Source organism: Salarias fasciatus, chromosome 2, assembly GCF_902148845.1.
Source record: "Salarias fasciatus chromosome 2, fSalaFa1.1, whole genome shotgun sequence".
NCBI lineage: Eukaryota > Metazoa > Chordata > Actinopteri > Blenniiformes > Blenniidae > Salarias > Salarias fasciatus.
In genome coordinates this window covers 19,502,491-19,528,282 of record NC_043746.1, presented here as the reverse complement: position 1 = coordinate 19,528,282, position 25,792 = coordinate 19,502,491, and the positions used below count along the sequence as shown (strand labels likewise).

Genomic DNA, 25,792 nt, shown 5'->3' with positions numbered 1-25,792 from the left:
AAATTGAGCAATCAAGAATCCGACAATCCTTCTGTTAGTGTGAGAGTTTTATATTCCCATCGCCGCTTCTTCTGTTATTAGTTAATTATTGCTTTATTTATTTATATCCAATCAGGATATTTAAGTGGAAAGTTGTTTGCTTGTAGTACGTCGTGCCGCTTTAAATTCCCATATACAAGACTGCATTACGCCAAGCAGTGAGGGATTCGGAATAATGCTACCTCAAGGCAATTTAAGTTATGAAAGACTGAACGGTATCACTGCTCACAATTTGCCATCAGCGACACTGTAATGAAGCATTGTTTTTCCATCTACTCCAAATGAACACATTCGTTTGAAGTAGTAGCATTTATACTCACTCCATTCAGTTGCCCCTTTAAAACATAATGGGATAAGACATTTTGTAAGTAGCTGCTGTTTAAAAAAAAAAAAACAGGCATGAGGTGCTTTATGAGTATTAAAAAAAGGAGAGAGAGGAGGTAAAACTTAAGGTAGCCTATAAGCTCCTCAAGGAGGGCGTTTGTAATCGGGGGATCTCCGACAGTCAGTCTTTTCAGAAACTTTCTAATGGCGCGGCCCGAGATTAAAATGGACTTTAATGTAGACGAGCTCGCCGCAGCCCGGATACTCCACAACCCCTCGCACGGTTCTCACGATACCTCAAAGCTGCATCGACTGAAACTCTTGATGTGAACTAGCGGGGAAGTAACATCAGCACCTCAGGTTTTATGCGGATTCCCTCTGCCCTTCAAGAGGCCCTCGGCAGGGTGTGTTACTACTGCAAACGACATCTGTTTGCATCTCGCCACACTCCTTTTAAAACGTAGCGGACTCGCTCCAGCAGTGTACATCTGTCTTTATGCTCCATCCAGCCATTCACCTCAACTAATTCATCTACATTAACGGCACTTAGACGTGGGATTATATTGTTGCATCGTGACATAATTATGTAGAAATACACTGATGCAGTCTGACATTTTGGAAATGATCGTTTCAATCTTTTATGCTAATTTGTACAATTACCAAAGGTTTTTTACATATATAAAGGGGCACGCACACAACACACGCACGCACGAAACCTAATCTAACAGAAGTTTATACTGATGATTACGTAACAGGCTTTCAATGTAGCATGTTTTACTTCGCTAGATTTGAAGTTACACTAGTAGGAGTCGTTCATGCTGCAGTGAAAGGTCCACACTCCATGTGGCTTATTCATATTTGATTTATTTCAGATATTCTCTACGTTTTAATTGCATTATCCCTGAGTAGAAATTATGTCTTCATCATGATGAGAAGCATTGCCTCACTGGATCTTAGATATTTCATTTGTTTTACCCCAAACGTTCTTTGTGACAGATAATCCTCAGTATGACAGTTTTCTCTGATCTGTGATACCTTCTGCCACTTCTACATCAGTTTTTGCTTGTGGGGACTCAGGACTCCAATTCAATCAGTCCAGGGTGAATGCAAGCTGATAAACACAGAAGCAACACTGTCTGCAGCAGGTCGCGCTCATCTAAACAGGGCCTAATGCACACAAAACCCTGATTTGAATACCTCTGTATGTGCAGGATGTCACTAATGAGGCTCTCTTTAGACCATCACCCACAAAGTGCACTCAGATACAAAGCACGGTCTATTCCTGTGCAATTTAGCATGTTTCATGCAGTATATTAGTAAACCAGACCCTGCGGGCAGCAGGGTGCAGCAGCCGACACAGCAGCTGGAGGATGCATAGAGAGAACATGCAATCTCCACACAGAACGAGCCTCAAACAGGGGACAGAAGGGAGAGCGCTAATCACTACACCAAGCTCTCATTTAACAGTGCTAATCATTTTATTGAAATCATACATATTTTATTGAATGTGCAGTGTTGTTTTTTTTTCTTTTTCGAAGCTGTTACAGTAGCTTGTTTGTGAATCAGCGACGTCGCGTGCTCTGAGGACTGAGTCGTGTCTTTTTCTGTCAGCAGCATTCACCTCACAATGCTAATTTGCTTCCACTTTCATCAGATAATTGCCAGAAACCACATGATCTCTCCATTTACACCCACCGCACTTAATGAAACCCTGGCGTGCCCATCCTCGTTCTCTGTATGGACACTAGATTAGTTCAGGTTAAGGATTCCCTTCTAAACCATTAACACGTCTTGTCAGTGACGCCGTGGACGATATGCTACAGTCTGGAGATACGGTACGGCCTCCTCTATTGCGCCACATAATTTAAAATCAGTGCCTCACTCAGTGTACTGCTTAACATTCACAAATCAAATTATTATTTTACCTCTCCCCCTGTCTTTATTACTAATATTCGTCAGCAGATGGAATCAGTATGCCAGAGATGCACTTTTTTGCGGTAATGACAGTTTGGGGTATAACAATAAACAAATTAAAATTTAAAATCCATGAAATTAAATTGTGGTTACCCAATGTGAGAAAATGATTGATCCCCATCTACTGAAAGTGTGTGTGTGTGTGTGCAGCTCCAGACTGCTTGCCATCGTTTCAGGCCTAAATCGTGTTTGTGTGTGTGCGCGCGTTCCTACACGCACACACACGTGTTTGCAGTTGTACATGTGTGGGCATGTCCAACTGCAGGCTGTTTACAGGGAGGATATTATCAGTGCGAGTACACAGAGGTGGGTTGTGCTAATTAGCTTTCCCAGCATGCCGTTCGAACAGCATGGCAATCACGGTGGGGAATGAATATGGAACAAGATTTCTATGCACTGATGTGAAGAACCCCGTCTTCAGTGTACGAACACACACACACGCACACACACACACACACACACACACACACACACACACACACACACACACACACACACAGGCAGTTTTCACTGCCTTATGGGGACAATACACAGAGAAACATTCATTTCCAGGAAAGTTTCTGTAAAGCTCGCTAGAATTAATACTTCCCTCAGCTTTTACCCAACTTCAGCTAAGTAATACCTTAATTCATCCCCTTAAATATGCATTTACCTTTAATGCTGTTAAATTTTTTTTCCATTTGAACCTCTTTTTTTGTCCTCACACGAGTTTGGAGGGATGAATGTTTCGCTCCTGATGAGTATGAAACAGTAAACACACACTAGTCAAACACGCTGCACCACTTTAATTCAAACCGCACTGCTTTCTTCTCGTTGAAGTATCATCGTGTTTGTATGTTTTCTAAGATAATACCGTATGTGCTCGTGGCCACCGGTTTCAGTTCAGCCAGTTGGTAATTGGTTGTGATATTTGCTTGCACTCATTTATTTTACGTCTCTTTCATGTGCGGTGGAAAGTGTCACATTGAATTTTAAACCACGTAGGCTTCACTTTTCACTTGTTAGGGGGTGATTATCTCTGTTGAATGTGCAACATCCGTCTCCTGAGACGTCTTGCTGGGATTGCTGGGTTGGACTTTTTTTTTTTTTTTTTTAATGTGTGCTTTCTTAAGTTAGTTCAAGTTCAAAGCTTGTGCAGCCACAATATTTCAAGGGGATATTTACCGAAGTGAGAGTATAAAAGGACCCTTTTTTCCCTTTAATTTAATAAAATATTTATTTCCTAATAGCAGACGTGTTGACCTGTAGTTGTATAATTTGTGTTAAAAAAAAAAAAAAAAAAAAAAAAACAGCATTCAGAAACTAATCGTGTTCACTTTTACAAGGGATTGTTTTGATGTTTTACTTTGCAGCAGTAATAAACTTGACTGGACTCTGACTCTCTGAATAGATGGTCAAACTGAAAAAAGAAACTTCACCTGGAATTCAGTTAAAACCTTGTTGACAATTTCAAGCAAAACTGAACATTATTACTCTTTAGAGGCAGAATTTATGTGGTTGTTGTTGTAGTAAATCACATTAGATCGTGCAAATGTTCCTGATGAAGTGGCCGATGATTGCATATTCATCAACGTTTCAACGTGATTTACCTGACAAATTACTTTTTTCTATACTTTGAACAAAGAACTGATTAAATCTTTCTTCTTTTTTTTTCCCTGAAGTAAATGAGTGTGTGTGTATCAGCATTAATCACTGCATAAATACATTTTTTTTTTCTTTTCGTTTCCAGCTCCGGGACACTAAATCCATCAGTCAGAACACAACACTTCTTCATTTCCTGGCTGAGAAGTGTGAAGAACATTTCCCGGCGATTCTGAACTTCCCAGATGAACTTGAACATGTGGAAAGTGCCAGCAGAGGTACGTCTCTCTACCTTCACGTCTGAACACCGGGCAATGTTTACTTTTATATTTTAGATTTCAGCCTGTGTCGTTATACTTATTTCAGCACATTTTTTAACCCTGTGCTGGTCCAGCCCGGCAAGCACTCCGCCTGCGACAGGAATGGAGCCATTTCTCTGACCACGCTGTCATTCAGCCCGTCAATAAACTAATTCCCTTTTAATTCTATTCTCCAGCATTCGGTGGAATCCCTGCAGGCTTATTTACTTTGTTAGCCCCGTAATTGGTTATTTAATCTAATTCAACTAATTATGCACTTGACTGAGGCAGCCAGCCATTGTGTAAGTGGACTGAGCCGTCTTCGTGCACTAAGATGTCTATATGCGCACGTTTTGAATAAGATCAACTTTGTCATTTTATGGGAATGAATCATTCAACTGGATGCCAGTTAATTGAGTGAGACCAGTAAATAAATGACTTATCAAGTTGCGTTCAACGTAACTAACGCCGGCGCTGTTTCATTGATCGCCACTTACAATTTCTCTAGATTTCCAGGGTTAAAAATCAGCCTTTGTCTCTGTGTGTTTCTCATAGTGTGTGTGGAAGGCCAAAAGGAATAGGGTAGTGAAAATCTCTGCTGAAGATCATCTAACACTCAGTTTTATTGGAGTTGCTTTGAAGCAGGTCACAGGGGAGCGCAGTGATCAGAGGGCATGTGTTGGCCTGTTCTGTTTCTTAGGAGAGCTTTTTTTTTTTCTTCTTCTTCTTCTTGCCTGGAGAACAGTAGAGCATTGATTAATTATTTACTGCTATCTGCAGATCCTTTACAAGCGTTTGGTCTCATATCAGGTAAACTGGCTGAAGAAAATTAATTAAAGCTACTTTTGCACCTCGGTGCGCTGAATACACTCCGCACTCTTAACATGAAGTCAATAACTATTTATGCATGGTAGCCGCCTCTGATAGCCGCTCTGTGTAGCTTTCCCCTAAATCCCCTCTTTCTTAATTTTCACTTCAGTTTATGGTGGAATAATCTCATGCTTGCAGCTCAGTGTTTTATTATATTTCCAGGTAAAACCAGGTCTCTCTTTCAAGTAAATACTAACTTTAATAAAACTACCTTTATTGCTCAGTTTGAAACATACTTCTCATTTATTTGGAAACCCTGCTGGCTGGTAAACTAACTCAGTAATATAGTTGATGTTTGCTGCTGGAGCGCTTTGATAACAACACACAAACCAAATAAAGGTGGATCAAACCAATCACACGGAGCATAAGCCATACAGCCGTTGAGTATTAAATCTTTATCCTTCTTATTGGAGAAGGTATCAGAGAAAGCACCGTATAGCTGTACTTTCTTGGGTGGAAAAAAGTTTCAAGTGAGACGAACCCTGGAAAGCCCGTCGCTCAGGCGGGCAGGTTGCTCCTGATTGCAGCTGGAAGATCAGCGGCGAGGGGTGGGGGACTGACCTCAAGTGAGGCTAACATTGATTTAGAGGCATTCAAATGTAATCAAATGGTCACCTACAGTAAACGAAAGTTGTACAATTAATATTCCTCATTGATAAGTGCAATCAAGCGGGTGTGGGGGGCGGGGGTCGTAATTTTCCCTGCCTTGATTGGCCGCTTCAGACTCCACCAGCACACATGGAATTGCGTGATCACCTTGTTATTTCCATCTGAACAGTTTTTACTCCCATTTTCAGATTCTGTTCTTCCAATTCAAACGTCGTATAAAACAATGGTCACAACAAACAGTAATAATAGTAAGAAGAATAAGAATAGCTTTATAATTACCTGTCTTCCAAGTTTTCTCTGGCTATTAACATAATAACAGCCTGTCATGCACTCATATATTGATTGTGGTGAATCCAGTAACGATATAACTGAACGAGAGCGCTGCTTAGTTTATATCATTAGTTTAATGAATATGACGACTGTGCCCTCTGCTACGCCTTTTCAAAGAAATAACAATAATTTATCAAATTTGATGCTTTCACAATTGCTCAATCCTTATTATTATTATTAATTATTGCACTATTGAGGTATTACATTACTGATTTTTATGTCTTATAACACAACATATAACACTGCTAACTTGTTACAGCACATTAATAAGGATTTTTTTTTTCATAAGTGTTTTTTCGTTGCGTGCCCCATTTATCATTTTGTGATTTATTTCATTATGTTTTTTTGTTTACATAACTGATACAGTATGCTCAGAAAGCTAAGAAATGAGATTGCAGTTAAAGCAAACAGAATTTCTTTGATTCCCATCTAATTGAGTCTTGTATTAGGTTTTGGGAATAAATAGGCCATAATTATTTTGAGATCAGTTTTTGAAAGCCTTAGTCACCCCGAAACACACAAATGCATATTTTATTTAATCAGAAATCAGTGTGCTCAAAGACAAGCCCGAGAGCAGAAGTGGGTTCCCTAATGGAAACTAGAGGGTAACAATAAGTATTAAAAAAAAAAAAAAAAGTCCAGTACCTGCACATGTCCCCTTAGGATACAGCCTTTATCAAAGCCTACCTGTATCAAGGTCAGTTTTAATTAAAATGCTCATGATTATGTAAGAAGATGAGAGCATCAATCTGCTAACGTTCCGGTGAGGACCCTCGACCAGGAGAAGGGCCATCAGGGTATTTTTTTTATTTATTTTGTTACGATGCACTGTGGACACATGGTCTTAATGAAACGTACATGTAAAACAATTTTGGATAAAATACTCATCTTAAAATGAGGAAACTGTGGTATTCATTCAGACGGTTCTTCCATCCAGTAATGATGATCCGCCTTGATGATTTTTCCATCTCTTGATCAGGGGTGTCTAACATATGGCCCGTGGGCCAAAACCGGCCCACAAGAGGCTCCAATCCGGTCCGCCAAAGCACCACACAAATTATGAACATTTCAAAGAAAAGATTGATTTTTAAACTTTTTTTTTTTTTTTTTTTTTTTTTAAAGAGTAGGCGATACAAAGGTTATTAGGTTCTTATGGCACTGTCCGACCCACTGAAGATGACAAGTGAAATGTTTTTCGCCCCTGAACTAAAATGTGTTTCACAGTGTTGTTATAGATGGCTACACATTAAAAAATTTAGGATCATGGGAACCTCTCACTGTTATTTTCTTCCTTTTTAATCCCGTATTGAGTTCAGAAACGCTTGAAAGACACTGAAGCTGTCATAGACACATTGTCAAACAAGTCAAAATTTCAAGTTTGTCTTTCATGTGAGTTATAGTGGCTCATTGTTACTGATGTTTTTGTCTCTGACATTGGTCAACAATGGTGATTTTTTACATGCAGACATCATCAATGTTTTATAGTTTAATAAATACCTCAGTAACACCCTTTGTTTAGTTTGATGCAGCTTGAGATTAACAAGCCCTCCTAAAATCTCCCCCTTTTTCCAACCTTCAGTTTATCTTCCCCTTACAACATATTTAAATGACTGCTGCCTTTTTTTTTTTTTTTCTTCTGTCCTTGTGGGACCACACAGCCACCGAGCACTTTCTAGTTTGATGCAACTTTCATCTTTCAAGTGAGCACGTTTCAAAATAAATAAATAAGCAAACAGAAGTGCCATTAAAATGCATTTTCTTTAAAAAAAAAAAAAAAAAAAAAAACACATGAATGTGTCCACGTTTTATATTTAGCCCATTTAGTGGATTTCAGTGTTTCATCTCGGGCCTTTTAGGACCTCTCTCAAATCCCATCCGAAGGTAATTGTAAACATTCGCACATCTGGCTGAATTATGTGGCTCTGTAATTTCTAAATTAACACTTCTCCACTCAGTGAAATGTACTCTTCAAAAAGAAAAGCAACCACAAAAAAAAAAAAAAAGTGCTTGCCCTGAGGTTATATTTCTGAAAGCATTGATTGAAGAATGCTGGTAAAATCATTACAGCCCGAGGAACAGACAAAGACAGGATCTTGACTGTGTTTTTCATTCTGCGTCACTCGCACTCAAAGTGAAGATCTGCTCAAGTGTCACTTCAGTTTTTCAGGACGCAACATTTTTTTTTTTTTTTTTTTTTTTTTTAAATAGAGCTTGTGAAAAGATATGTATGGTGATTGTGAATTCGCTTTGGTTCTATATTTAACCCACACATCAATACATAAAGACGGACTCAAAGCTGTCATGTTGAGACGTCTCTGTCCTGATCACCTCACCACCCCCAGACAAAAGGTTCTGCCCTCATTTTTTTTTTTTTTTTTTTTTTTTTTCTTGTGTTTTTGCTTTGTATTTAAACTTCCAATGCTACAGTTCACCTCAACCTCTCCACCGACCTCAGCAAAAGATTAGCCACCTCTGATGCCACCGTGCCATCGCGGATCGCCACCGATAAATCACTTTGAGGGTTGCGTGATTTATGAGGGTCTCGGTATCTTAAAGAGACCCGCATCACCTCGCTGAATATGCTTCCTAACACTCAGTCCTCATAAAAATGTTGATAAACAGCAGCTCAGCAGTCTAGTTGGAGCTTCCTGCGACGCTCTCTGCCAGATCACAGGGATTCCCTGCAAGAATACATTTTAAAGCGGTTTACATTTTACATTGATAATGTTACGTTAGATCGTATCAAGCTGAACTCACAATCTGGAGTGACACAAAAAGAAGCAAAACATCTCTCAATTGAGTAAACGGAGCCTCAAATTGCAAGATGAGTTTTGTATTGGAAATGTTGCACCATGATAGAGTGTTTTAATCGGAAACTTTTGTCTCACTCTTGTTGATCTGCTTGAAAAGGTTTTTCTCTATGTAGTCGATGTTATTATGTCACATGTCAATGGTTTCAATGTTGTGGCTCATGGGCGCATGCTACACGCATTCATTCCTAAATGCACTTTTGGACTAATGTACTTCTATTGCAGTTCTAATCATTTCACATCCAGGCATTGAGTCGACTATTTTTATACCCCTGACCCCATCTTAATAGTGGTGGCGAAGCCTTGAGAGAAGTGTCATTGGCCAATTTTCCTTGTTAAAGTCCCCCCAGAGATGAATATGTGGGGCCTGACAATAGGAACTGAGTCTGTGTGGTGATTCCACTCAATCAGTGGTGCACTGACAATCTGTCTTGACAATCCGGGAAAAGACGAAATATGACACAAATGTTCTCATAAATCTATTTAGTATAAGGCATAGCCAAGGGCAAAGTACTTTGGAGCCTGTGAGAGGGAAAATGGAGAATGAGCGGAGGAGAAGAAAAAAAAAAAAGATGAACTCCGAGGATATTAATACCGCTGTGAATATATCTATTATCCACATTCATTTCAAGGCACTGCAGCATAATAAAGCAGAGCCCATTTCCCATTTAAACTCCTAGCAGTACTTGGCTCTGTATTACGTAGACAAAATGCCATTCTGGATGGGGTGGGACACAGAAAGGATCATTTGTCTTGTGGTTTCACTGCAGTTGCATGGTGTCATGGGGCTCAGAAAATATTCCCTCATGCCAGTCCAGGGTGGGGGGTTTATCTTTCTGAAGGCAGCTACAAAAGCTTGAGCCATGTGGAGAATGAACATAATTTTTCACAAACACCAAATTGCTAGTGTTCATTTATTTTTGGCAGAGAAACGTGTTTGTCTTTGAAAAGGAATTAAAAATGTTTTAATGTGACACTTTCAGAGGTACCCTCAAAGTATTCATGCACTTTCTTAATTTTTTTTTTTGCCAACAGGCCTCGACAACCAATTCACTGTTTTTTTTCTTCAATAAAATAATAAAACACGATAACACTTTAGCATTTTCTGTGCTTTTGTCAAACTAGTGATTAAAAATTGAATTCCCATGGCAACAAAGTCCAATATCAATCTATTTTTGTGAAGAGAGAAAATAAATAATCATCAGAAAGCTCAGAGCTGAGGTGACGTATGTGAATTCTTTCAGTAAAGGTAAATCCTATTTGATGGTGTTTTTTTTTTTTTTTTTTTTTTCTTTTTTAAAGATCCCTGTGGAAACATAAATATATCCCAAACCTAATTCCCGGTGATTTTGTAGATTGCACAAAACTATCCCATACTTAGTTGTGCATTTTTTGGAGCTTAGTCAAGGATAAAAATTTCCATTGAAATGTTTCTTTGTCACATGAAAAATCCTGGGTGTAAACATTTGTCTTTGTTTATGACACTACCTATTTAAAAAGAAAAAAAAAAGTAGCCTGTGAAATGCATAATTTAGTGCATCTCTGTCTCCACAGTAGAGGAATGCCCTATTTACCTGCTTTTGGTGGCTTCATCCATTGCCAGGTCTTTCTCCCTTGTGGGTAAAAATGAGGCAATCTACAATTATAGGTGGCACTTCTCTGAGGAAGTAGGCTGCAGCATCACCTGTGCCTCCTAAACTCCTCCACTCTTACTTTTTCTTTTTCGCTCCTGTGTAATTTCAATAATATTCTGGCCCCGAGAAGCAGTGATTTAATGTATCCAGTTGACACAGTTTCTGAAAGGAGTCTGCTGTGACCACCAACAATACCAACTTGTACACTTGAAGAAAATAACAATGATAAATAATGTATTTCACACTCAGTTAAGTTTCACCTACTGGATTTGCAGTCAAACTTTTCCATTCTCTCTTGGAAGTAATTGAATGACAATCTGACTTAGGTGCATATTAATATTCTCATTGAGAATTCCATTTGCCTTCTAATCATGGGAGTTAATAGGGTGTGGCATAGGACTCACAGACGTGCTGCATTTCAACTTTATTGTAATTTATAAAGTGAGAAATTGGAAGTAGGTGAATATAAAGGTGTGCTTTTTTTTTTTTTTTTTTTTTTTTTTTTTGCATGCATTCTATAAAGTTGTAAGCCATGCTTTGATAAGCAAAGGTACCAGTTGCATAAAGCCTGGTCAGAACTATGGCAAATCTGAAGAAGACAGGGCGGTAATACCAGAGGGTAAATAACTGTGAGCCTTAGGGGACACTCACCCATCAGTGATACACTGACTGAGACTGCACACCTAAGATAGCACTGGAGTGGCTTTGTCTCTGTGTACTTATGAGTCCCGGCCAAAATTGGGATTTAAAGCCTTTTGAAAATCTGTGGAGAGACATTGGAGATTGCAGCTCACTGATGCTGTCCATACAGCCTGGCTGAGATTAAGAGTTTGTGCAGGGAAGAAGGAGTGGAGAAGCTAAAACTCAAGCGGACGTGACTGATAGAAACACATTTGAGGTCCCAGACTTGGGCTCTTTAAAATTCCCGTATAAAGAATCAGGAGCCACACAAATTGACTAAATATATAAAGTTGTCGCTCTAATCTGCAGAGTTCCTGTGCAGGAAGTGACAGTGTTCGAGTCAAAACATGAGTTTGTGCAACACTGTCTTACCTTTGAGGTTTGTGGATATCCGAATATTAAAGGTTTGAAGTGTGTCTGATGGTTTTTGTTTACATTCCAGCAGCTGGGTGTGCTCAATCTACACATCCCCACTCACCATTCGTGTAGTTGTGGTACTTAAGCAGCGAGCAGCTCTCCTCTGCGTTAAAGAACTCATCACTAATACATCTAAGGAATTTGGCAAGGGGTACTTGTATTATTGAAGATACAGTCTTCAGCAATGCACAAATAATGACAGTCTTGGGAGTCTCCAGACTTTGTTCTCTAACTTACTTGAGTGAACAGTTGTGTGCACTGCTGGATGTACTTATTTGCATGACAGGCAGATTTTTTTTTAAAAACACAATGAATTACAAACAAGCACATTTGTTGATATCTGCAGGATTCAAAAGGAAAGTTGGCACTTTTCAGAGAAGGTGTGTTGATATTTAAACTCAATAACTTAAATACATTTATTTGAAATGATTTTTTGGGGAAAACAGTCTGAAACTTTAGGATGTGTGTTAGGCTTATGGAGATGTGACACCCTTGAATATTGTGAAAGTAGATCTATAGCAGGGAGGTCAAACACATTTTAGTTTAGAGTTGATTGACCTACAGTCACAGTGCCACAATAACCTTCCAATTTAAACTTTAAAGTTGTTTTTTTCTTTTTTTCGTTGTCAAGGAGCAGAGTATACATGATGGAAATATCTATACCTTCACAAAACCCAAACAATTACTTCCAAAAATGACTAGAATGTCAACTTAAAGTCAATTTTAATGAAACCTCCTGGTGCAAAATGCAGCGAAATGTCAAGAAAACTTACAGCTGTTTGATTTGGGAAATCTCGAGCACATACACCGCTTCCCAACACTGATGTTCACAGCTAATATTAGAGCAGCTGCATATCTTGGTGAACTAGAGAGTAGGTTTATTGGTAAAATATTGCTCAACTTACAAATGTGCCCCAGCCACACAGTTTTAGAGTTCCCTAGGACTCCGACGACATAAGTGCAACATTGTCACCTCTGCGTTAAACGTGTTTGATATTTAATCCACAGCCGTACGAGTGCAAGTACACTTGACCATCTTAACATTGTCACCATGGCTGGAAATGGAAACAATTTTCTCACTGGTTGCTTAAGGTATCCTCATCTCCAGCACTCTGGAAGTAATAGAGCAGGATCAGTGAGGCCAGCAGAGTAAATGGACAGTCTGTCATGAAGAATATTAGGAACAGGAAACAGACCTGTCTAGCTTCACCAGCGCAGGATGAGTGATGAGCTCTGGAGAGTTTTCTTTCTTTTCTTTCTTTTTTTTTTTTCCTCCTGTATTCACTTCATGGTGGATGAGTGGTTCATTGTGAGACCAAAACAACTCTTCGCTCCCTCTCTCTTTCTTTTTTTTTTTTCCCCTTCCGTCTTTTTTTGTTCTTTCTGTCCATCTCCGTTTCCCTGCACCTCTGATTTCTTACATCACCGCTTTGGCCAGCCGGTATGAATGTAGACAGAGATAGACACATGCAGAGAGGCCAGCAGCCCTGCTTAGCATCAGGCTGCAGTCCGTGACAGCAGATTTCAATGAGAGCTGACAATGGGACCAGAAATGAGAATAATGCTTTTTGCCAGCCCAGAAATTCAGCCTGTCACAGTGGACCATTTCCCGCGCTGGGAGTGTTCGATGAGCTGAGGTGAACAAGGAACTTCCATTTCAAAACGCAACTGTATTTTTCTACACGACACAGTTAACTGGAACCACATTAAAATTGCTGTAATATACTTAGAATTTGGCTGCAGCTCATCAAATGGATTCATGTATCCAGCCTCGGTTGCATGAGGAAATGTTAATGATTCGTTAATAAATGGGAGCACTTTGCATTTCATTTCATTCCAACTGATTTTTTTTTGCACGTCCACACTGCATCCAGCCTCATTCAGAATCTCCCGTGGGAACTCGCCATCCTCAGAGGAGAGGCAGCACCTGTTCCCCGGGTGCAGCCGATCGTTTATGTATCGAGAGGTACGGCGGCGATGCTCTCCGCTCTGACTTTGTTCTGCATTTGCCAGCCTTGCACATTATCACAGTCCTTGACATCTGCATTCTCCCAGGATATTATCATAAAGCTTGATACACAATATGTATTGTGCACCGATGAAAAGCGCGCCACACATAAGGCGCGGCGGAGACGGTGCCTTTGACCTGTCACAACAATGGTTGAACAACAAAAGTGAGAAGTCATTCACAGGGCGCTGGAGTGAATATAAGGTAACTTTGAAGTTGTTTTTATAGGGAGAGAGACCCGTGATAGCATTTCTGTCAGGCTATTCTGATAAGTAAGATAATGATGGTGATTGTTGTACAAATGAGCAGGAAATTGAGTTTTCTCTGAGGTGATCCCTGCACCCTCCAGATAAGGGCCCCGGTGAGACAGTACAATAACAAGTACAGGGATTTTTGATATTGACTGACTGGGAGAGCAGAATCTACAGCACAATATGCTCACTCTACTCAGGATTTATGATCTGGGTATATGTTGAAGCAAAGCCCACCAAATAAGTGCTAGGGCTGTTTTTAATACTCATTTTACCCTTAACCAAACAGTCTTTCAGAGAACATCTCTCTATCTCTCTCTTTTTTTTCTAATTTTAATCATCCATTAGAAGTGGGATATGCCGTTTTATTTTTGATTCATGGATGACTGATTTGGTTTTCATTGACTTAATTACAGCTTGGGAAATGGTCCAAAGACTTTCTAAAATACAGAAATTATTAGAGTGACCAAATTATACTTTTCATCCCACTTTTCTCTCATGATCCAACTGTTATCTGAAGTATTTTTTTTTTCTGTCTTTCATAATTTCATGTCGATCAAATCTCAGCTTGTCCCAAACGCCCAATAACAATAACAATTTCACAAGCAAATGCTACAATGTAATTTTCAATATTAAAATCTGATCAAAGCAACATAAAGACTTTCCCACTTTGGCCCTTCTTTTCTTCGAAATAAAAGAAACCACTCCACACAGTGAACATGCAGTTCTTAGAATTCACAAAAAACAAAGGTGGAGGCAGGTCCCCGTGTATTGACCGTTCAGGAAACATGCTAATCATTCTGTTTGCAGTGTTTTTGTCTCAGCATCATGTAAGCAAAAATGTGCTTTAAGCATTTCATGAAGATATCCCAATGATTAGGCATGGCATGCCAAAGCGCTGGTGCTGCTGTTCATCTTGGTCTCATCCTCTTACGATGCCATTCTTTCATGACTAAAGAGCTCCTGTGAAACCAATTGCCAACAACAGAATCCTCCATTTGTTCCCTGTTCGAAACAAATGGAAAAATCTATTTGAAATCCCACCTTCCGCGTGGTTTCCTGAATGGAAATATGTTTTACAAACCTTCACTTACCACTGCAGTGGTTCTGTGCTGATAAATATTCAAATAAGGCTCGTGACAGTTTTTTCAAATAATCACTTGACAGGAGTTTCTGGCTGTTTGTGCCAATCTTGCTTTATTCCTCCTATTTGTTTCATGCACACAAATCACGCCTTGCCCCGGAGAAAACACACATCATAGCAGACCTTCTGTTTACCCAGAAAGGCAACAGATTATTTACTGACTGGGTGGTCACTGCCTGTGTTTTTCTCTCAATTCCTGCTCGCTCCTTGCGCCTCTATTGACCACCATTTGGGAAAAACGTGTCTTCGGATGAAACGCCGCCATAAGAATCCGGGCAGCTTTCGACGACCCCTGCGTGTCAGTGGGAGTGGGAATTGATTTTGGATACTAAATTGGGTAATTCTTATCATGGGCTGTCATCGATATATATAATTTAAAAGCGCGGCCCGAGGCGAGTATGGCAGCGCTGCTCATTGGAGTTTTACTGGGCCCGGGGGAGCGGGATCCCCTGTGCCCCTTTCAGTTAATCCATGCCACTATGTGTGAAGATTCCGCCTTCACTCGTGATTTATGAGCGAAGACACAGCAGCACATAGACATCCGCTGCCTGTATGGCGGCATTTATATAGCACTCGCGCAGGCTCTGCTTATCTTTATATGTCGTCTTTCATTCATACAGATACAGAAAGCCACACATGTTTTAGTTTTCTTGCCATACAAGGGAAATATTCACTGGCGTGAATTTCAAAGTAGTCCTTGATATATCGTGTGTAAATGATTGCACCTACACTGGTGTCATGTTTTATTTCCCAAGGATCCACAGACCTGTGCTTTTTGGAGGCTGCGTTTGTGTGTTTTGTTTTGTTTTGGGTTTTTATTTTTTAAGGTGGATTTAGCATTTTGCAGCTCACCTGTTTTTTCCTCATCTTGGCGTGTTTGGGAGTGTAGGTAGGATGAAAACGGGTAGCTCTGCCTGTAACACTCCAGCCAAATCCTCCTTCACATCAGAAACTGCCTTTCTTTGTGTAGTATGAACCATATTGTGTTTGTTTGCCTTTCTGATGTAAATCACTCTGATCTCCTCTAATTTTGTCCTCGGGCTTTCTGGAATGAGTTTAATTTAGCAGCCAGGTCTTTATTTCCAAAATAAATCTAACAGGTCCCGACTATGACCTTCTCTTACATGTTGATGATTTGCATTTTCCACCTTCTTCCTTTTTTTTTTTTTTTTTGTCGTACAGCTCTGTGATATGGAGTCACACTGTGTGATCCATATTCAAATATTATTTAAATCAGTTGCACCACATTTGCATGTGAAATTGAGGATTTGAAGCCAGGTCGCCTGCATACTGATCCGAGGGACAACCTTCATCTGAGGGAAGGTTGATATTACGAATAAATGGGACAGGGTATTAATAATTGTCATGAAAGGGTTGCTCTATATATTGTGCGCCGCCATACCAGAGTGTTTTCCTCCCATGTAATGAATCTGATATCCTTCTCAACCTTTCTCCTTTTAGCAGTGGGAATGATTATATTCCTTTTCAAATGGAGAGGCAGAGCCACAATGTCACTTTTAGATACAAAAATTAAGCATAAGATGGTGGCTCGTTCACATGTTATCAAAAGAAACTTTTTCATATGTCTCGTATTAAGTTTGGAAAAGTATATTTTGTGATGTTAAGGCCAGGTACACCTGAACATGGTGCTCTGCAAGCTACTCGATGCTAAATGTCAACACTATTATGAATTGAAAAACATAGATTCAACGGTTCATTGCTCAATATCATGCTGTTAGGATAAACATTTTTGAAAAACATGCATAATGCAACAGCTGTTGGAGACATTTCACTGTATTTTGCATCAAAATGTGTTGTTAAAATTGGTTTTATGTTGATATTGTAGTAAGTTTCAGTAATAATTGTTTGGTTCTGCTGAAATAGAAGCTTGTTTTCCCCACAAATATTCTGTGCCACAACAAATTAAAATTTTAAGGATTATATTATCATGGTACTATTTAACCAGTCCAACCCACTCAAGATGAACTCGGGCTGTATGTGGCCCGTCAGCTGAAACGTGTTTGACGGCCCTGATCTCAGTAAAGAAATAACTTGGACCTGGAAAATGTTAAGTGCTGCAAATTCATGAAGGCACTGCATCAACTTGAAGCAGAAATTCAAGAAAAAAATCCATTGTCTACCTATATTTGATGTTGACATTTGACTTTCACCATACCAGACGTGATTGCAGTGGAACATAAAGGCAGCAGTCTCAAGTGTTTTTGCTCCAAGAAACTTGAAGTGCTCCTAAAGTTTCTTTGTAAATTCAGCCACTCTCAGTTGTTTTGCTTCCTCATGTAAACTCAGACCGGCTCCACGATGTTAAGATTGGGGCTCTCCAGGGGCAATGCCATCTGTTACGCCACTCCTTGTTGTTGGCATTAAACACTGCTTCATGATTCAGCCTATATCTTTGCGGTCATTTCCGTGCCGCCGAAAGAATTCATCATCAATCCAATGTCTCCCTCATGCCTCGGATTTATAGATAAGAAGCAGAAACTTGAACTGTCTGAGGAAACTTTGAATTTATGCTGTGTTTTAATAAATGTTGTTTCTAAAGATTACCTTCAGGGATACACTTCACAAATCCATCATCTCAGTCTGTCGTCAATAGATGTATAATTAACTCATTGTATTATACCCAATGCTGCTATAAATATTGAAGGAAATATTTTGAATGGCCGATCCTAAATAAACAAGGTCAAGCAAAACATTTGCATGACTTTGCTTTCAAGCCGGAGGAGAAAGGCAGAGGTATAAAGTGTAGCGCGTTCCCAGCTGGGATTAGGCATGGAGCGCTGCCCTCTTTCAATGAACTGAATTCATCCACACATGATAGCACATATAGAGAAAAATCCGAGAACCCTTCAAACTTTCCAAGCTTTCTGCTTGAACGGGTCTGGAAATGTCATCTAAGTCACAGGTGTAGCCCGACACAATGTGTTCAATCCAACGGCTCACAAACAACTAAGTTTGTGTTGTTGTGTTCCGTTCGCAGTACGGCCGGAAAAATCTTAAGTGAACCCTTAAACCTCCTCTGACTTATAAGAACAGCTAAAACTTTACGAGTTTGTTATTTACAAGAAACACATAAAAAAAGATGTCTCCGAAAGACCTGCAATCAATTATTTATTGTAATAAGTCTGAAAGGGGTTACAAAGTGCTCTGAGAGGCAGATGGGATCCAGCAGTCCAGTTAGACAAACTATCCACAAATGGAAATGATTAAATAATGTGGCTGCTCCTGGCTTCCAGTCCCGTTGACTCCAACGAGTCCATTCAAAAGGCTCAGGTGGAAAAAAAACAAGAGCAGAAACAAAACTCGGCTTTAAAAAGTGCTGTTGGGAGAAGTTCTTTGACACTCTACCAGTGTGAGAACATCATTTCCTCGCGGGGGTTGAACGCTTCCCGATTGGGAGTTCTTTTTTCGCTACTTCAGGAGCTCGACCTTTCGCTCACCTTGAAGTCTATTTAGAAGTTCATCACGCCACAGGATAATGCCTGCTCAAGAGGTTTAAAGTTGCGCGAGGACAGTGAACCTCAGCGAAGAAATGAATTGAAATACTGAATAAAGAATGGCCCCTGAAAATAAAAACCCAACCTTCAGAGGCAAACAGTCAGAGACCGGCTCTGAATGATCCTAAAGGTGCTGTTTACAGCGGAATTAGAATGAACATGGCCCAGAAGAGGAGTCTGAGTTCCTCTCAAACTCGGCTACCGGAGGAGCACATAAGCAAACTGTTTGAAAAGATATAGAAATGGATTTTGGTTCCTTTGCTTCCCACAGCATTTGATACCCAACCAGACATTTAATCCATCTGTAAATGTCTTCATTTCAGCCCCATGTGTTTTAAAGTGAATTGTAGGTTCTAAAATGCTCTTAAGCACAAAATTAATCTTTAAATTTCATTACACACAAGGCTTTTTTTTTTTTAAGCACCTTTGACCTCCAGTTGTGTGGTGTTTTGTGATTCTTGTGTTGTTTTTCAACCTTTATTGATCTTACCTGAGTCATTTTTAAATCCGTCAACAATGGCGCTGTAAGCCGAGATGAATGCTACCACCATTTCACCGAAACTCAGATTCATCATTCATAAAGGCTAAAAGATGTGAAAACAGTTTTAAAAGGTAGGGAGGAGAGAGTAAATATATTTATTTTCACAATGATGCAGTGCACATATAAAAAGTTGTAAGAAAAGTAAATATTCAGGTGAAGTGGTTGATCTTTATCAGCGACACCATCAGGAAATCTGACTCAAGTAATGGCATCAGTGTCAAGTACGCAACATATTTCTCCACATGACTGTCTTCATCAAAATCCTGGAATAATTATAATAAAGGGAAGCAACAGGAGACTGATCTGACCTTTTTCTCTGATTTGTGAAATTTTGCTCGACCTTTTTTATGGCAATATGATGGGATTTTACCTCATAGCATGTATAAGTTGATCTCTGAAGGAGTGTACATGTTGCATTCCTCTTTTCTTACTCTTTTATGTGTTTTTTGACATCCAGTGTTGTGTCAAAAATTATTCAGCATCTGCATACCGGAGTGTTATTCTACTGAGATTCTAGTGTCTTGCTATCACGAGTTTTCCTTCCCTTTTCCTTGACATGGCATACCAGCTGAGACCTGCTCTTTACCGAAAGGTCTGTTTTTATTCCACGAACTGAAGCAGAGGTAAGGAGGGACAGAATCGATTGTTGCAGGCCAAATTGAACCTGTGTCGAGCTGCAGGCAGCCACGAGATAAAGCCTCTGACGCTGTCTGCTGTGTTTATCATCAGGTGGCCTTTTCTGTGTGTGCTATGCTGCGATTTTGATGTGTTAAGTCATAATAGGGGAGCCACCATTCTTTGGAGGGGCTGCCAATAAAATCGCAGACAGAGGGGATTATGTTTCATGTCAGCCCATTATTGTTTCCAGCTTCCCCTGTACAGTTTTTTTTTCCCCCCCACATGGAGAGGGCTTTGCTTCATTTTTTTTTTGGCTGCTTTAACCCTGGTCCAGTTTTGTTCATATTAATGATGCAAAGTTTTCCAAAGCGATTCTTTCAAAATAGTTAGAATTTTATCACAGATCTCCAGTCACACTCGAGTTTACTCGTCGTTATATCGGCCTGTTAGGTTTTTAATGTTTGCCTGCGGTGTGGTCTGTTTGCTCATTGGACTTGATCGCACCGCCTCTCACCCAGCGGTACTGATGCATCTTTACGACTGCAGAAATTCAGCCAGAAGCCGTCGGTCTTTGACCAGCTCACTCAAACAGAGAGACGTGTTCTGCGCAGTGTGTTTTTGACTGTCACTTGGACACACGCATTTAGTCACTTACAGTAGATATGCTTTAGTCATCTGAAATAAGTGAAGACACAGCTACAAAATAGTTTTATTACTTCAGACCCTGCCCTCAGCCAAGCCTTCTCCAGCCACCAAGCAGAGATAATTTCCCCCACAGTGAGTGAAAAAAGATGCCTAGCCTGTCGTTGACTTGAATCTACCCCGGCAGCAAAGTCTGCCCCAACTTGTGTGACTCTTACCTGTGGTCCAGTCTGCAGAATAGCCGGTCCCACCAGGACACAATGTTGTGAGTCAGTGAATTGTGCACCAGTTAGATGACCGACTCAATACTGCCCACCTTTTCCCAAACAAAGTGGGCAATAGGCCCACACCTAATCAGGCAGACTATTACCATAAAATGACTGGAGTCATTTTATAGGTACATTTAAAGCTTTCTTCTTAGATGTAGATGATGATAATCTCCTGTTTCTGCCCTTGGGCTCCAGTTTCCAACCTGACTTAATCAAATGCAGAAAAGAATCGTAGCGGCGTTTCTCAAGCATGAAGTGAAGATCTGCAGAATGTGTTTCAGTGCTTGCTGTTGTTTGGCCTTTTTTTACTGACATACTCTATCCAACAACTGCACGGAAAGCAAAAAGGGTATCCTAAGCAAAAAACCACCCACTGTTCTTCTAGAAATGCTCAGTAGAGAATTTGCACTTAAAGAGGTCACTACAGGCAGCTTTAAACCCACAGAGAGCCGGAATATGACTTCGCTCATATGAAGCAGGATGGGCATTACCTACCTGCCTCCATACAGGCCCCTTGTTGTCTGTCAGGTTTTATGACTTCTTATTGTCCCGCATTGCTTCGAAGTGCTGACCACCCGCAGCCAACAATGACGGGGGGGGGGGGGAGGGAAAAATGGTGCACATTTGTGATGGCAGCTGAAACAGCCCCTATGGGGTCATAACATGGAGATTTTCCCCTCCATTTGTATTTTCTTATATGAAAAGCCTTAACCTTTTAATAATACTGTTGCACAGCCTGAGCCTTCCTGTTTTCTGCCTGGGTCATCATTTTCTTTATTTGGTTTTATGAGGACAGTGTTATTCAGGTCAGCTGTTCAACAAACGATCCTTTTTAATTCTAGTAAGTAAAGGGAGGCAGGCCCGATGTGGTCCCAAACACCAACTCCATAATTAGCATGGCACCAGCCTTGGTCTTTCTTAGTAATATCCTGTTACAGATGCATGCAAAAGCATGTTGCCAACGACTTAATTTCACCCTGTGTAGAGGTGATGTTCATAGTGTTGTAAGCAGAGACTCTATAAAGCCACAAGAGCGTTTGTTGTCTTTTCTTGGTGATACTGTACACTCCCCACATAGAGTACATGCAAAGTGACATAATTCCTCAACATTATGACAAATTCTAATTCAGTTTTCATAGCATTGAACTTTATTCGTAAGTCAAACTGTATTCCAGTACTTGGACAACACTTGCAGTACAAATCAGAGCGCACCAAGAAAGATTGCCTGAATTGAATACAAAACCAGAGACAGCCTGCCTTAACTTAGTGCACAGAACAATCCCCTCGTGATTGGAGTCATTTTGCCATGATGATTCCCTCAGGGTATACTTTTCAGACATATTCCTGGCACACCGAAGGTTAAATTTTCATTTTCCTGGTGACCTATATTCATGCAGTGCTAGTGTACATTCAGGGCAATAACAGCTTTCAGCAAAGCCTAAAGCTGTTGGTTATTATAATAGTCTGACTGGCTGCAAGCTACAAACCCCCTTAAGTAATGGTTAAATGGGAGTGCACAATGAAGCTGCCTTGGGCTACAAGATAACAGCACAAACACCCCGGCACTGTATGCCTTTTGCAGTTTGAGGCGCCTCATGTTTTTTGGCAGTCTTCTGGCAGTTTGCATCTGGTACACTCCTCAAATGTTTTTTTGTTTACAATGCTCTTGTCAACCCCTGAATACCTGCTGAAACAAAACCATCCTAACACTTGAAGACGTAACCTTACGGTGTCACGTTCACAAACTTGCGGGGCGCAACCCAGCTTAGCTTCTTAAATAAGCTACTCTCACAGTGGTAGCGTGGCCATTGTATCTGACTACACAGTGATCTCTCCCCCTCCCCCCCCCACCCCGCAGGGATTGCCAGACAAACTAGTAGATGTTGCAGAGCGTAGCAACAATAACATGATCCTTCACCAGCTTCCCACACGTAGGCCTGCCCTTTGCATAAACCGAAGCATCACACTAGTCTCTCCTGCACTACACATAAATTACTCTCACATCGAGTTTGTATATTGAATTGTTTCCCTTGTAATAATTTCTAATTGTATGTATGCGTGTGCATGCGTGCTTTATATTGCATCCTTCACTGCCGTAGTGCCTTTCAGATTGCCTTTTTTTTTTTCTTTCTTTCTCCCCAGCATTGATTAATGCACACACCTGATTGTCTCATACTGTTCCAGCAAAAGCCAATCAATTTTCTTCAACTCCACTATGTCGCTATGTGGGTGCTGGTCATGCTGCATACATCACAGTCCTGGATTGCTCCCCATGCTATATTCAGCTACTCTGTATGGGGGGGATAAAAAAAAAAAAAAAAATCAGCCAGTTAATTCATCTCCTAGCTCGAAAGTCTCATTACCCTGCTGATGAGTTTAAGGATTGCCTGAGGTGGAAAGGGGCTGTGTTTATGGCTCGGCAATCGTGCGCGCCGAGTCTCGTCTCATGCGGATAGAAAACAAAAGACATGTCAACGGCGCAGCCAAATGAATACTGAACACATCCCTCCTTAAATACTTCATGATTGTACACTTATTTAAGCATGTGTTCCTGAAGGGATTCTCCGTCCTCTTTATACGGTCGCTGCTAAATGAAGACAGATTTCGTGGGTGTAGGAATTGATCTGACCTTTCCCATCACGTAAGGGATATGAATGTCTTCCCATCTGTTTTATTAGTGCAATAGAAGGGACACCGGAAATCCTAATTTAGGCAGTTGCATGTGGGTCACAGCGCCACTGAAAGCAGAAGTGGAACATGTGTGAGGCGTGTAAACGGCATGTGGACATTTTTGGATATTTTGAATACATCTACATATTTGTCTCGGTCTATACTGAGGGCATATTTTGAGAATTGAACTATTGTCAGAAATAATGCATGGTTTCACTGAAAAGTATTTAATACTTAATACTGTCAATATACGAGTCACGTCAAAACTTCACATATTAAACAGAATCAGATTGTTGAAATGTAATTAATCTGCTTTCAAAAGGCTGATCACTCCCCAAATCATTATCAGCAGTCACATACGAAATAAAAATAGAATATTTTGAACTAAGTTAGTGACATTAAAAATAAAAATCACATTAAATGTTTTTCAAATGCAAAAGAAGAAATGTGTTTATTCGAGATAACCACAAAAAAATGAAAATACTCAGAAATAAGTTGAAAAGTTACTCAAAAAAATTATCCTGCAAACTTGGCTGCATTCAGATAGAGGACTGTACCTTCACCTGAATAATTTAAAATGTATTCCTGCTGCCACCGCCAAATACCTTGTGCCCTGCTCCACATCTTCTCATCAGTGTGCCTCTTTAATGCATTCAGTTACCTCCCATCCCCTGCTCTGATTCTCTTGTAAGGGAACCACCAGAACCAGTCATCTGCACCGCAAGATAAAACCAGTATGCCGAGGGGATGTGACCCACCATCTGACAGATGCCTCTTCAGTCTGACTGCTCAGCTTAGCGCCAATCAAGAGGAGTCTGGCAGCCTCTCCTCTTCCCCCTGAATACATAATTCCCATCTAAATCTCATCAATAATCAGAGATGGCGATAGCAGCAATTGGCATGATTACCGGAGTTCACAGAGCAATACTTGGAGAATGTAAAGGATTGCTGTCTCAGAGGATGGATGGTGTAAATCAAACACGGAGTGATTAAGGGAAAACATTCCTCAGTGTTGAACCGCGGGGGCTCCTGGGTAGTCTGGTCCACCGGGGGCCGTGGCGTGAGACGTACTGCCAACCGACTGAGGAGAGATTCAGATTCTCCTGTTGGAGCGAGAGAGGGTGAGAGAGGGCTAAAGTGCCGTATGTCACCGAAGAGACACGTGCACAGATTCCTCTATCAGCTTTAAAACGACAGCTTGTCTCCTTTTATGATGCCTTTAATATGTTTAATGTTTAACTCTTTTTTTTTCCTGTATGACTAAAAACTTACAATAAATGCCTCTCATTGTTAACAGTAATATCCATATTTTAACCTGAAATGTCACTTTTTGTCAACATTTAATGACAAATTCAGATGATGAACAAAAGAAAAATGCCTGAGTCACGTATTGTGTTGCGGTATTTCTTCCGGAGTATACGCAACAAGATGTTTGCCTCTTCTGAACCACATGTGGTGGCTGAGGGAGCGCAGATCCCCCCCAGTGGTTCATCAACAGCAAGAAAACAGAGAGGCGAACGCGGCGCTTGAGTCATCTCCCACCCTCACACTCTCCTTATGAGTCACGCTCCACCACACATGTGCAGACGCTTGAGCATTAGAAAATCTAATTTCTGAAATTTGCTCACTGGTCAAAGCGATAATTGAAAAAGACATATATTTTAACAAATTGAATAACTACAAAAGAAAGGGAAAAAAAATCAGACATTGAGAAATGTGCTGGTTGAATATCAGTGACATTTACAAGGGAAGATCTGATTCTGATGTTAGCTCTGTTTGTTTTTTTTTTTTTAAAGCTTTGTGATCATGCACTGCAAATACTCTCAATAAGAAAATGCTGATTTCTTGTCAATTGAACAAATAGCACAGACATTTACAGTTGTAGACATTGCTGAGTGTCGCTAAGCAAAACATCACCTTAATGATTTACCTGGAGCTGTTTTCTCATTCTGATCCATTAAACACGTTTATTTAAAAAAGTGTATTGAACAAACACTGAAACCTGAATTGAGAAACACCACTGCTGTGAAACGTGTGTGTGTGTGTGTGTGTGTGTAAGACCGAGAGTCTGTGGGCCTCGTGAAGACTCTGCTCCGTCTGCTAACAGTATCTCTCACAGAGGGAGCTCTTGCACTACAAATGGCAGCAGAAGAGAAAGCCAAATGACAGGATGGGGAAAAGGGAGTCTGAGCAAAGAGGAGAACTCAGAGTGACTAAGATACAGGATGTGGGGGAGACAGGGAGTCAGGCAAGACGGGGTCTAGTGAATGTGTACTGCAGGAATACTCCTCCAAAAAAAGAAAAAAAAAACAACTTTTTTAAGACAATGAAGAACACGTTGTTCCTCTATTATCCCCCGACAGCTGACCTCAGTAACATTGTTAATGATAATCCTCCGTCGTTCCTCCTTTCACATCATGAAGAAACCAACTGGTTTTTTTTTTCTCCTGAAATTACATGAGCATGCCAAATGATAATGACTTTAAAAAACTGACTAAAAGGTAAAATAGCAGTAATCTGGGTTGTTTTATACGACATAGTGTACCTGGAAGATAAGTCACAAAGA

The 25,792-nt window shown here is 40.3% G+C and overlaps 1 protein-coding gene across 5 annotated transcripts in view; it reads left to right on the top strand.

Moving 5' to 3' along the window:
• Positions 1-25,792, top strand: part of diaph2 (diaphanous-related formin 2) — a 372,939-nt gene that overhangs the window by 233,161 nt on the left and 113,986 nt on the right. For all 5 annotated transcript variants that reach the window (XM_030103500.1, XM_030103494.1, XM_030103505.1 and 2 more), the window contains one exon: positions 4,067-4,196. In XM_030103500.1, coding sequence (XP_029959360.1) covers positions 4,067-4,196 — 130 coding nt within the window. The remainder of the gene's footprint in view (positions 1-4,066; positions 4,197-25,792) is intronic.